General features: G+C 38.8%; 1 protein-coding gene across 1 annotated transcript in view; it reads left to right on the plus strand.

Moving 5' to 3' along the window:
- The window catches only part of LOC127136576 (probable leucine-rich repeat receptor-like protein kinase At2g33170), a 59,193-nt gene extending 52,396 nt beyond the window's left edge, over positions 1 to 6,797 (plus strand). The window contains exon 2 of the mRNA XM_051063117.1: positions 4,926 to 6,797. Coding sequence (XP_050919074.1) covers positions 4,926 to 6,797 — 1,872 coding nt within the window. The remainder of the gene's footprint in view (positions 1 to 4,925) is intronic.
- Positions 6,798 to 14,736: the final 7,939 nt, after the last annotated feature.

Consider the following 14,736-nt stretch of genomic DNA (forward strand, 5'->3'; position numbering starts at 1 on the left):
TTTTCTATCCCCAGGAGAGTTCCCAGGGTCTTGGTCCCATGGAGTGAATTGCTCATATGGATTATCAGTGGCTTCTGATTTCTTTGCTTTTGTGGACACATATCTCCACAAAGTGCTACCATTTTTCATACCTACATTTGCATCATGAGGTCTCTTAGGGACCAAAATTCGTCTCTTTGTTATTATTTAAGCCCATTCTACCCCGTCAAGACGAAGATTTTAACCTTCACTTCTCCGACTAGAATGACCTTAAATAGGGGCATCTGTAAGACCCCAATTTTGACCCTAAGATCCCTCATGGCATCATAACATTGCATTTGCATTGCCTCAAGGATCTTTAGCATCTTGGTTCCCTTTGCCTTTGGGTGGGACTCCTTGTGATTGGTTTGAGATCACCAAGCATGCTTGAATTATACATCATTGTTTCTCTTACTTTTGTTTACTAACCAAAAGCACAAAAATGTGTCACTAACATCTTTTGTTTGAAGCTTGAGTATCATCCAAGACACTTTGTGTGTTCTATTTAGATGATCAGTCAACACAAGGGAATAGCTTGAGATACTTCCAACAGGTTCAAATGGGGTCTATTCGTCAGTCAAAACGTTAATCTTGAAGGAGCAAAAGTGTGTTCATGAGCTGTCATGCTCGCTATGCGAAGCCCACGTGTTTAAAAAAAACGAAAAACGAAAAAACGAAAAAGAAATAAATAAATAAATAAAATATAACAGAAATTTTTTGGACTTGGGCCTCTCTCATTTGAGCCCATAGGTCCACAAAAATCAGGTTATAAATTCAGAGTTTTAGTGAAACAAAAGGTCATTCTATTCCTATTACCCTAGCAGGAAAAAGATAGTGAGAGAAGAGCTAACAGAGTTCAGAGCAACCTCCAGAGACTGAAGGGAACTCATCTGCAAAGAACCAATTCCCTCTCATATAAACCCCAAGAGTGCTCTGCAAACCCAACCGGGCAATTCAATTTCATTCGATCTCTCTAGTCAGGTTTGCCTTATTCCCATTACTTTATGCTTTTAATTTGAATGCTCTGAATGTATGAGGTATTATGGGTGAATTTGATACCCTTTTGATGCATGTGTTTGATAAGAGATTTAGGCCTCCTACCCTTGGTGGCTTTTTGTGACCTTTTTGTGAATTTTAATTGCATGATTCATGTGGTTACATTTTGATTTGGGGGCAACTCTTGATTACCCTATCTTATTTCTCTAACTTGTTTGTTGAGTTTTGTTTTATGAGGGCTCACATACTCTTGCAGGGATAGCTTGCTTGGTGTTCCATTTTATTTGTGGGGTACCACCTGGAGGTCTATTCCGATTACCTGTACTGACTCGCTTTCTTTGATGGTGTTTAGATTGGAAGAGTCTTTGGGTTTCTTATTTATCTAATTGTTATTACTTCGGATCTTTATCCGTACGGTAGATCTCTCGATCCCTTTACTTTTCTCGCATGTTACCGATTTCTTAGGTTTCGTATAGCCTCTCGTGGCATGTCATTTAAGGTAGCGCGGTTCCTTCATCTAGGACTGCCTTTTTGCATGAGCATCCCTAAACACCCCAAACTCATTGATTTTTCTTCTCCTAAGAACACGTTATCTCCTTCTATTACAGGCGAGTAAGTCTCCAAAGGTCGAGCATCCGGTAGATTGCGTAGTAACGTCGTTCACCCCAAAACACAACCCTTACCCCGTAGTTAGTCGAACTACGTTTTGCTCTGATTTTCATCCCAGATGAGATACGTAGGCATAAGACGCGATGTCTTAGCGAGCACACTCCTCTTTAACCCATAGGTAGCCGAGCTACGAAGACTCTGATTCTCAGATTCAGATGAGATACGTATGCAGTGGATGCGACGTCCGTGCAAGTCATTTTATTTTGACCCTTCTTTTAGTAAGTAGTACATTAGATAAACATACACGCTTTTCTCGTCCCTTCAATCATGTTTGCACAAATATATTTTCAAAAAAAAATAACAACAACCTTTGCAACAAATGTGAAAAGGGCTCCCTAGGAGTACCTAGGATGCTTTGGGTGCCTAATACCTTCCCATTGCATAACCAACCCCCTTACCCAGATCTCTGACATTTTTACTAGTTTTTTATTCGATAAAACTTTTAGGTTTTTGTTCGCTTTCTAACCATTCCTTTGGATAAATAGAAGTGCGGTGGCGACTCAACTTGTATGATTTACCTTGGATTTAGTCAATATCTCTAATGGTAATGAATACCTCGCTACACACTCAGCCATCTTGTGATGTATGCTCGCAAGATATCAACCCAAACTGACAATGATCAACTGCTGATTCACTACTTTCAGGTGGTATATGGGGCTGGAGAGTGCAAGCATCCGCATTTTTAATGATCTAGACAAGGCCTTCGTGAAGCAGTATAAATATAATATGGACATGGCTCCAGACAGAGATCAGTTGAGGGAAATGTCCCAGAAGGATAAGGAGACCTTCAAGGAATACGCCCAAAGGTGGCGAGAATTGGCAGCCCAGATAGTGCCACCCTTGGAGGAGAAGGAGATGACAAAGATCTTCCTGAAGACTTTGAGTTCTTTCTACTACGAGCGCGTGATCACTAGTGCTCCCTTGGACTTCACCGAAATGGTGAATATGGGGATGAGTCTAGAAGAGGGGGTCCGTGAAGGACGCTTGTCTCGTGACGATGGCAACTCGGCAAAGAAATATGGAGGATTTGCTAGGAAGAAAGAAGGGGAGACTCATGTTGTTTCCTCCCATGTCAAAAGAAGGCCCTCTGAGAAGAGGAGATAAGTCCGCCCAAATGTTAATCAACACCAGGTGGCTCATATAGCACCTGCTTTCAGAGAAGTTCAACAACAACCACAACAACATCATCGTCAATAACAACAGGCTTACCAGCCTCACAACAATAATAACACCAGCACCAACAACTATGAGAGGAAGAGGGTGACTTTTGACCCGATTCCTATGACCTATGCTGAACTTTATCCTTTATTAATCGATAGGAAGCTGATAACTCCTCGTGATCCTCCTGTTGTGCCAGCCAATCCCCAATGGTGGTACAAGCCCGAACTTCACTGTGTGTATCATTCCGATGCGCCCGAACATGATATGGAGAATTGTTTCCCTTTGAAGACCAAGGTGCAAGCCTTTTGAGGAGTGGGATAGTGTTCTTTGAGGACGTAGGCCCAAATGTTAAGAAGAACCCATTGCCCGAGCATGGGAAGGCAACTGTCAATATGGTTCAGGGTTGCCCTGGCAAATACAAAGTCCTTTATATGAATGACATAAGGAAATCCTTGGTAGAGATGCATAATTTATTGTGTGAACACATTCATTATGAGCATGATCATGATAGGTGCCAGGTGTGCACTATCAATGAAAGAGGATGCCGTCAAGTGAGAAAGGACATTCAAGAGATGCTAGATCAAGGGATGATTGAGATACTTCAGAATCGTAATGAGGATGAAGTCGATGTTATCACTCCGGTGTTTAAAATTCCTGATCTTGTTGTTATCAAGGATGATGGCAGCAAGAAGAAAGTGTCACCAACTCTTGTGATCAAGCCAGCGGGCCATGTCCCGTATGTTTCAGACAAAGTGGTCCCGTACCGCTATAATGCTGTAATGTTGGAAGATGGGAAGGAGGTGTCCTTGCCCTCAACCTTTGTGGTAAGCATATCCGACGTTAGTGGAGTGACCCGTAGTGGTCGTGTTTTCTCAGCTCAGCCGAAATCCCATGAAGACGTTGTGAAGAAGGTTGTTATCAATCCTACCGGTCCCTTGTGTCATACCCCGATTTTGGCCCTGAAAATTTTTCCCCATCAATCACCCGTTTGCATTCTTTCTTCATGACCATTCCATCTGGTCATGATACTATCCAAAAAACAAACGTTTGTTGTTGGACTCGCTACCACGACCAGTCCATGTTTGTCTTTTGGGCTTTGTTTCTTGATTTTTGGTATAAGATGATTAATCTCCTTAGCCATGCGAGATTTGAAAACTCTTTCATTTGTTAGAATCAAGTGAACCTCATGTTTCATCTTTCGTTCAAATTTCATCGAGGTGATTATTCATCTGTCATTTGTCTTACTACCAATTTTCACCCCCCTTTCAAGTAAATCATGTGTCAAGTACAAAACATTTTTGTTTTAGGTCATCATGCATATTCATTTTCTCATTCATTCATAATTCAAAGAAATTCCATACATATTTCTTCATTCACATTTATATTCTCCATTTCACATTCGAGATTCTTCATTTCATATCCAAAATTTTCATTCATATTTCTTCATTACATTGGAAATTTTTTCATTCATATTCAAGAATTTCCACATACTCATTCATAGTTCGATTACCTTCTCACATTCATTCAATCATTGTCTTCCATTCACACGGTATATGATTAGTTCATAATTTTAAAAGTACCTCACATATACACATGAAAATTCTAAGGTACAATACATTGATTCTTTCAGTTGTTCTTTTGGCTCTCTGCCAAAAACAACAACACCAAATTCAAACATATCTTCCACAATCTCTCATTCCATTTCCACCTTTATTAATATTCTCTTCCACCTCAACGACATAGTAAAATATACATGATATTCATATTATTATAACACTGGAAGCTACAAAGATGAACATGAACATGGTCAGGTATGAATACACAACCACTTTACTAGTTATGTTTTTGTTTTGTCCTATTGTTTTCTCTTTCTTGTCTCAAAACCAAACACAAACCATGAACACTCTCTTCAATCATCTTAAAACCCCTGATTGGAATACCAACAAGCACCCCAATCCATGTACATGGAAAGGGGTCACTTGTAACCTTTCAAATTCATTTGTCATTAAAATTGTTTTGTCTGGATTTTCTCTCTCTTCACAATCTCTTCCTGTTTTTTTTGCAAAATTGAAACTTTGCAGCACCTTGATGTTTCTAATATCCTTCTGGACTCTATCCCAGATGGGTTTATTTCCGCTTGTGGAAAAATTGAGAGTTTAAAGCTTTTGAATTTTAGTAGAAATATGTTGAATGGTGTTTTCCCTACTTTTCATGGTTTTGGTGGATTGGAATCACTTGACATGTCTTTCAATAACTTGAAAGGAAGCATTGGTTTGCAGTTAGATGGAATGGTTAGTCTCAAGTCTCTTGATCTCAGTAACAATACTTTCACTGGGAAAATTCCTACTAACCTTGGATGGTCTATGGTTTTGGAGCAGTTTGTGCTTTTAAACAATCGTTTCCAAGGAACAATCCCTGAACAAATTTTGAGCTATAAAAATTTGACTGTGATTGATTTTAAGGCAAATGATCTTTCTGGGTTTATTCCATCAAATATTGACATTCTTTCCAAATTGGAATTTTTGAGTCTTTCCTCTAATAAACTAGTTGGCAAAATCCCAATGACAATTATGAACATCACATCTCTTGGAAGATTTGCAGCTAATCAAAATCAGTTTACCGATCCAGTTCCTTTTGGAATTACAAGATATCTCAGTCCGTTGGATCTTAGTTATAATCATTTATCCGAGTCCATTCCCGAAGGCCTTTTATCTCCACTGCAGCTAGTGCTTGTAGATTTGTCCTATAACAGGTTGCAAGGGCTTGTACCTGTAAACATTTCACATAGTTTAGTCAGGTTAAGATTAGGTGGAAATTCCTTGACAGGAGAGGTTCCTTCGAGTACTTGCAATGATGTCGAACATAATTTGACATACATAGAGCTAGATAATAATCAGTTGACAGGTTTGATACCTCCTGAATCAGGTTCTTGTAAGAAATTGGCCTTGTTGAATTTGGCTGAGAATCAATTGACTGGTGCATTGCCACCAGAACTTGGAAATCTTATCAGTCTTCAAGTCTTGAAGCTTCAAATGAACAATCTTAATGGTACTATTCCGATTCGAATTTCACAATTGCAAAAGTTGTCTACCTTGAATTTGAGCCAGAATTCTCTGGATGGACCGATTCCGTCTGAGATGACAACAAACCTTACATTACCTTACTTGCAAGGGAACAAACTTCACGGGTCTATACCTCCGTCCATTGGAAACTTGAGACAACTTTTAGAACTCCAGCTTGGAGAAAACCAGCTAAGTGGTGATATTCCAAAAATGCCTTGGAATTTGCAGATTGCATTGAATCTAAGCAGCAATCACTTTAGTGGAAATATTCCTTCAAGTTTCGACGATTTGGTTAACCTGGAAGTTTTGGATCTCTCAAATAACAATTTCTCTGGTGAAATTCCTGTGTCTCTCACCAAAATGGCAGCATTGACACAGTTGCAACTTTCAAATAATCGTCTATCAGGAGACCTTCCATCATTTGGTGCATACGTTAATGTTGATACAAGAGGAACCGATGTCAAGAAGAATAGTGATGTCCCAGTCAATAATTCTCCAAGTGCAGAAAAGAGTGGGAAATCTGTTGTCGCTGCTGTTCTTATTGCGATTACTGCTGCTATTTTTGTGGTTGGTGTGGTCACCCTGCTGGTTGTATTGCTTTCACGACCCTATTGTAGGGGTAACAATGAGCGTGTACAGGTAAGTGAAGGTGAAAATTTTGAACTTCAGATAATCCAGAGTAATTTGTTAACTTCAAACGGAATCCATAGATCGAACATTGACTTCTCTAAGACCATGGAAGCTGCTGCAACACAAACACACAGAAATCAGTTTACATCAAAAACATATCCTATTTCGTCTTGTGAGTTTACAGTGGTAAATTCACCTGTTACTAATAATGAAGTTTTCAAAATGGAGAGAATTGAGGGAGGGACCACTAAGCTGGGATGAAGACAAAATCTCCAAGCATCCTATATAAAAAGGGATTACTATTCACGAAAAACCCTAATAATTTTTGTACGGCGAAAATAAAGAATCGATAAAAAAATCAAAGAGAGGACGAACCTTAGGAGAGGCACAATGAAATTGATTAGGGGGATTCTTGAGAGCCCAAGCAAAGTAGCTAAGGCGTTGATTCCAAAAGAGCAAGAAGAGAGAGAACCACATACTTGTCTATTCGCTTCCAAGGCATACCGACGGTAGATTTCTCGCTCTTTCATCATCTCATTTTCGGATTCGTAAATACGTGTATATCTTCCTTTTTTTTGGTAACTCTGAATCGCTGTTGTACGTTCTTTTCTTCCTAAGGTTGAGTTTCGGTTTGGGTGAGGAGAAGTGTTTGTTTTTTTCCTTGATGGAGAGGTTTTGTGTGAATGTATTAGAGTGAGGAGAGAAAGTTTGAGGTGGAGGGGAATATCTCATTGTTCATTTTCGTTTTGATGAGTTAAGACTACCGTGGACAACGCCTTTTCCACTGCCCGAGGCCGCCTTTGTGGTGTTTCTCCCTAGGTTTTAGTAGTCTCCTTTCTCGGTCACTGCATGCGACTATTAGGATGGAAATTTCCTGTCCCCCACGTGTTTTCTTGCGGAAGGTGGAGGGTTAGCTGGATCGGGCCTGTGGATCCGGATAACCCGGTTTGGATTCGGCCCCCTTTTGGGCTTCGTGGGGCGACCACACGTCCCCTTCTTTTTAGCTTGTTGCGCCCTAATGGGCCTTAGGGAAATTCAGAGCCCATTTAATATTTTTAATTTGGTTATTTATTTATTTTTATTTATTTTTATTTTTATTCTTTGTTTATGTATTTAAGTCGCTGTTAAGGTAACAGCTGGCTGTCCATGGCCAAGTGGAGGAAGGTTTGTCTTGCCTCCCTCGAGGTAGTGGGTTCGATACCCATATACAGCATTTTGTTTCTTTTAGCATTCAATCTTTTTGTGTTTATGTTTTATTATGATTTCTCATACACTCATTTATTAATACTCACCTCTTTTATTTAATTTATTGTTTAAATATCGATTTTTTTAATCTATGGATTCAACAATTCTCATGTTGTTTATCCATGATTATTTTTAATCACATATGACATTTCGATTGTTGTTAATATGTACAAACCGGCTTTGAGCACATTATTTAGGTTGTGTGTCCCTCAATTCCCGTCCGTGCAAATCCCGATTTTACTCCTTTTGATTCGATTTTTTATTATCTTGTAAATATAATTTTGTATTTGTTGCTTTGTTCACATGGCTTACTCTTGGGCCTTCTTACAATGAGACAGTTCTCTTGCACTTACTCTCATACATTGAATTATTTGTTGTTCGGGCCCGATTTAATTATTTCATTACTTTGAATCCCCGTTCGATAAAATGTACCCCCACTCCCCTGGCATGTAATAATTTTACTGCTTTCTATTTCTTTATTTGTTTGACTGTTTAGTTAGCTGCTAACACAAGAATAAAATCAACCATTTCCAAAAGATCAAAAATAAGACTCGATCCAACGTCGAGTATTTTCTCAATAAACAAATCAATCCATTTCTTTCTAACCTTCATCAAATGCTTGAGCCAACGTCAAGCCATTTTTCATAATACAAACTCAAAAATATTAATTCATATTAAAGACCTTTTCAATAAAGATGGAAATGGAACGTGGTGGATACCACGCCCTCCTGAGACTAGGGTTCGAGATGGATGTCTCGCCTATCCTAGCTCTCGCCATCATCCAAATTTATCTACTTTGTTTATCTCAAACACTCATTCAAATTTCTCAATCGCTCATCAATGTTTGATCCAACATCGAGCCATTTTCACAACAAAACTCAAAATACTTAATTCCTATCTAAACACTTTTTCAATAAAGATGGAAGTGGAACATGGTGGATACCGTGCATTCCTGAAATTAAGATTCGAGGTGGATGCCTCACCTATCTTAACTCTTGCCATCATTTAAAATTGTTAATGCGGTTTCTCCAAACCCTTTTCCCAATCAAACCTCAAAACATTTAATTCTTATTAAACATTTTTGCAAATAAGATGGAAATGGAATGTGGTAGATACCACGCACTCCTGAGACTAGGATTCAAGATGGATATCTCGCTCATCCAAGTTCTCGCCATTATTCAAAACACATCAAACCAATCAATTTCTTTTTCTCGCCGCCGTGCGATTGATCTCTTAAACCTTTTCTTAAATGAAAGGTATTCTGTTTCAAAATAATGTAATGCAATGTTTCTCCACCTATTTTGGGTAGTCCAACAATGTTTTCGTCGATTTGACACAAAGTAGCTTTCGTTAAAATCGACCAACAAACAAACATTTTTCTACCCAGAACTACGTAAGCCTTGATTTCTCTGTTGAGATACGTAGGAGCAGGATTTGTAAATCTTGTCAGGCCCACTAATAAAAAACTTAGGTTTAGTCCTTCGTCAAAAATCCAAAAACATTCTCCTCTCTTCTATTCTTTCTTTCCCACTTAATAACTTGAAAAGCCTAACATTTCAACTAATAATAATACACACAACTAACCTAATGGTTCCCGTTGAGTACAACGGACGTGAGGGGTGCTAATACCTTCCCCTTGCGTAATCGACTCCCGAACCCTGACTTGGTTGCGACGACCATAATCATTGTCATTTTGTCTTGGGTTTTATCCATATTTCCCTATTCCTTTTTAGGAATAAATAAAGTTCGGTGGCGACTCTGTTCAGTCCATCATTGCGAACGCGCGATTGCGCTTCGCTTTGGTCGTGTCCCCATTTCCCGAGGTACAACACCATGGGGACTTCTTCTTCAAATCAGTCTGTTCATGTTGTGAAGGGTGTTGACCCTGCTGCTGTTAAATCTATTAATACTCCTATCCTGGTTGGCGAGTCTGGCATGTTAAGAGAGGATGGTGATGAGATGCTGAGGCTCATCAAGAGGAGTGAGTATAATGTTGTGGATCAGTTGCTACAAAGTCCATCAAAGATATTTGTCCTATCTTTGTTGATGAATTCAGAGCCACACCGCGAAGCGTTGCAGAGGGTGTTGGACATGGTATACGTGGATCACGATGTCACGATTGAGCAGTTTGATAGCATTGTTGCAAATATAACTGCCTGTAACAATTTGAGCTTCTGTGATGATGATCTTCCCGAGAAGGGAAAAGACCACAATTTGGCTTTACATATATCCATGAACTGTAAAGACGATGCCCTGTCCAATGTGTTGGTGGATACAGGGTCGTCACTTAATGTATTGCCAAAGTCCACTCTTGCCAAACTTTCATACCAGGGGCCTCCCATGAGGCAGAGTGGAGTGGTAGTGAAAGCGTTTGATGGATCGCGTAAAATTATGATCGGTGAATTAGAACTCCCGATCAAGATTGGACCTAGTGATTTCCAAATCACTTTCTAGGTCATGGATATACATCCGTCATACAGCTGTTTGCTCGGTAGACCATGGATTCACGAGGCAGGCGCCGTGACATCCACCCTACACCAAAAGTTGAAGTTCGTTAAGAACAAGAAGTTGGTGGTGATAGGGTGAGAGAAGGCTCTCTTGGTCAGCCATTTATCTTCCTTTTCCTACATTGATGCTGAGGATGAGGTTGGAACGCCGTTCCATGCCTTGTCTATTGCTGAGCCTTCGAGGAAAGGACTTTATTCATTTGTCTCCTATAATGACGCGATGTTGGCCATTGAGCATGGTGCAATTGCTGGTTTGGGGAAAATGATCAAGTTGGAAGATAACAAGTCCCGGGCTGGTATAGGGTACTCTTCTGGTGTTTCCAATGATCTTGGGTTGTTTCAGAGTGGAGGTTTAATCCACACCGTTGAAGATCAGGAAGTTGCGGCCATCGTTGAAGAAGATGAAGAGGAAGACCTTGGCAACTTTGTCATACCTGGAGGAATCTGCAATAATTGGGTCGTTGTTGATGTTCCAACAGTTATCCATAAGTCAACGTAATGTGTTCATTTTGTTTAAAAAACCCTTCTCCTATGCCAAAAGGAAAAGTGAAGACATTGTTGGCATAATTTGATTAATACAATGATATTCATTCAATAATTGCATGTTAAATGTTTATTTTCCAAATTATTTTTCATTTTTTGCTTTTCGCATGAATATGGTGATCACCATAAAACCCTAAAAAAGAGAATAAAATTAATCTTTTCATCTGCATAATGATTTGCCTTGTTTGAATTCTGAAATCTCTTTTATACTCAAAATAATTATGCAGGTTTATCAAACCCATTGAACATAATGATCCAACACCATATCCCAATTTTGAGTTCCCTGTATTTGAAGCAGAAGAAGATGGTGTTGAAGAGATTCCTGATGAGATTACCCATCTACTTGAGCACGAGGAGAAGATCATTCAGCCACATCTTGAGAATCTGGAATTAGTCAGCTTGGGGTCTGAAGACTGCATCCGTGAAGTGAAGATTGGGGCACTACTTGAAGAGTGTGTTAACAAGGGGTTGATTGAGTTGCTACGAGAATATATCGACGTCTTTTCCTGGTTGTATGAAGACATGCATGGTCTAGATACTGATATCGTGCAACATGTCTTGCCATTGAGGCCTGAGTGTGTGCATGTGAAGCAAAAGCTCAGAAGAACTCATCCTTATATGGCTGTGAAGATTAAAGAAAAAGTTCAGAAGCAAATTGATGCGGGGTTTCTGGTGACTTCTACATATCCTCAATGGGTGGCCAATATTGTGTCTGTGCCTAAGAAAGATGGAAAAGTTCGAATGTGTGTGGATTATCGTGACTTGAATAAAGCTAGTCCGAAAGATGATATTCCGCTACCACATTGATATGGTGGTAGACAATACGGCTAAATTCAATGTCTTTTCCTTTATGGACTGATTTTCCGGTTATAATCAGATTAAAATGGCACCCGAGGATATGGAGAAGACAACATTCATCACACCTTGGGGAACATTCTATTATCGAGTGATGCCCTTCGGTTTGAAGAACGCCGGAGCCACGTATCAATGTGCTATGACCACCTTGTTTCATGATATGATACACAAGGAGATCGAGGTGTATGTCGACGATATGATCGCTAAGTCGAAAACGGAAGTTGAACATGTAGAACATCTGTTGAAGTTTTTCCAGTGTTTGAGGAAGTACAAACTCCGCCTGAATCCGAACAAGTGTACATTTGGTGTCCGTTCCGGCAAGTTATTGGGCTTTATTGTCAGCGAGAGAGGTATTGAAGTTGATCCTGCCAAGGTCAAAGCCGTACAAGAGATGCCTGCTGTAAGACCCCAATTTTGTCCCTAATATCCCTCATAGCATCACAACATTGCATTGCATAGCCTCAAGGATCATTAAGCATCTTGGTTCCCCTTACCTTTGGGTGGGTTTTCTTGTGAGTGGTTTGAGATCACCAAGCATGCTTGAATTATATATCATTGCTTTTTCCATTTTATTTACTAACCAAAAGCACAAAAATATGTCACTAACATCTTTTGTTTGTAGTTTGAGCAATCACAAGATCCAAAGCTTCTAGGTGATCATTGGTACAAAGACTTGGTCAAGAGGAGATGAAAGCAAGCATGGTAATGTGTCCCAAAGCTCTCATCCCTCAAATATGCCTCCCTAGTATCTCAATTCATCATTTTTGACCAAAGCAAGTCAAAGGATTTGAGGTTTGTTCCCCAGAGAAGCCCTAATTCATCCGTGCACCACAATGCCTTGCTCTTGAAGCAACCTCAGCCCATGGTCAAATGCAATCAAGGGAAGTTCTTTAATTCATCATTTAATGCATATTTGAACTTATTTGAGTGTCCTCAATCATCAATTCATCAAGATATGAGGCATGGACTTGAGAAGTTGATCAGTCAATTCATCTGACTATTTTGAAATGCACTAAGACCTAACTTTTTATGTGTTGGTAAAATGGAGATGGTTCCAAAAGCAAAAATGTTCTTAAGGACAACATGGACAACTTTCATGTTCATCAAAAATGTTCTTAAGGACAACATGGACAACTTTCATGTTCATTTTGACTGAAACCCTAATTTTGGGTCAACTTCCCAAGAACATAACTCACTCATATTTTATGATTTTGAGGTGGGATCAAATGCATTGGAAATCTTAGGATGTCTAATTCAAATGTTATGTTGAACAAAATTTCAAAATCTCAAAGGAAATACATGTGATAATGCAAGACATTATAGGTCTTTTTGGGTCAAAGGCATTAAAAGTCAAAAAAGTCCAACTTCAAGTGCCCATAACTCTTTCATAAAAAATAAAAATGATGCAAAATTTAAGTCCATTTTTATTGTCTTGAAAAGATCTACAACTTTGATGTTGGAGGTTTTTCCATTTGAAGCTTTAATCATCAAAACAGAAGGGTTTGAAAGTTGGCCAATTTTAGAAACCTTGCCTTGACATATTTTGCACATCACACTTTAAACTCAAATTTCATGAATTTCCACACTTCAAATGAGTTTTTGCCCAACATAACATTTGTTCCTTATACAAGTACCTTTCCAACCATTACCCACATGCCCATGTTTGGATTTCTTAATTGGTACTTTCGAAGAGATGAATTTTTAGGTACAAAGAAGGAATTCACTTGAAATCTTGGTGCATAAGCAATTGCCTTGCAATTCACACGTCCATTTCCATCTGGCTGGTGTTCAGAACTCGTTTGGCATTGTTTTTGGGTCTTCTGCATGATCATGCAAGCCCATGCAATGAAGCTTCACATGCCATGCACACGGATCATTCCACACTTTCCTTGCCACTTTCTCTATAAATAGAGACTTCATTTCACTCATTTCACACGCCAATTTCAACCTGAAATGCTGCAGAAATCTTTCCCTAACCATCACTAAAGAAGCAAGTTCCATTTCTCTTAAAATTTTCAGATCTAGAATTCAGCTTCACCTGGTTGTTTTCTTAGATCTAGTGCTTCTAAACCTTCATCATTTACCTCATAGAACTTCTATTTAAGCAAAGCAAGCAAGGCATAGTGTTCAAATTACCAGAACTCAAGCTTACACTCCAACTGGTATTCTCTTTGATTCTCCTTATCCTTTGACCTATTGGCTTGGATTTTGTGTTGGCTGAAGTCCTCTCAATGGAGGCATCATGTTTATGCTTTTAATTTTTGAAATTCATTGAGTTCATGATGAACACCAGATTTTTCCATCTCTGATTTCTCACACTATAGAGATCTAGAAGGAAAATGGATGGTATAGGGATGATGTACGTCATCCCAGCTTTCTATTGATGTATAGATCGCACGTTTTGGTTGCCTTTCGAGTTTCTGCATTTTGGCCGGAATCCTGAAGCTCACCGGAGAAGACGGTGGCTCCGATGGCTTCATCATCTCTAGATCAAATCTAGGCCGTGCGTTTGAATCTCCAGATTTAATCTCATCCTTTCTTTGTTATGACTTTTTATAATGCGTGGTGTGGCTCAGTTGACTTGGATCCATGGTAGGCGCGCGCTTCTTGACCACATGATTTGCCAGCTCAATTAATGAGCTTAGATCAGACGGTCCACGCTTTTTTCCAATTTCTATTTTCTGTTTTTATTTCCTTTTATTTTCTTTAATTCCATTTTATTTCAAAAAATCATATCTCTTTCATTTTTTATCCAAAAATTATGGGACCAATTGCATTATTTCCCAAATGATTTCTAGTTTCTATTTCTAATTTTTAATATTTTTTATTTTGTCATTTGATATTTTTTGTGAATTTTCTCTTTTCTGGTTATTTTTAATTCTTTTTAAATAGTTTTTGATATTCAAAAAATAATATTTTCCTAACCTATTTGAATGATGATGGATCTATGAAAAATATTCTCATCAATTTTTGAATTGATTTGAGATTTATTTGAGATTTTAGTTCAATTAGGTTATTTTTATTCATTTTTAATTGATTAAAAATAGTTT

This window comes from Lathyrus oleraceus, chromosome 4 (assembly GCF_024323335.1).
Source record: "Lathyrus oleraceus cultivar Zhongwan6 chromosome 4, CAAS_Psat_ZW6_1.0, whole genome shotgun sequence".
NCBI lineage: Eukaryota > Viridiplantae > Streptophyta > Magnoliopsida > Fabales > Fabaceae > Lathyrus > Lathyrus oleraceus.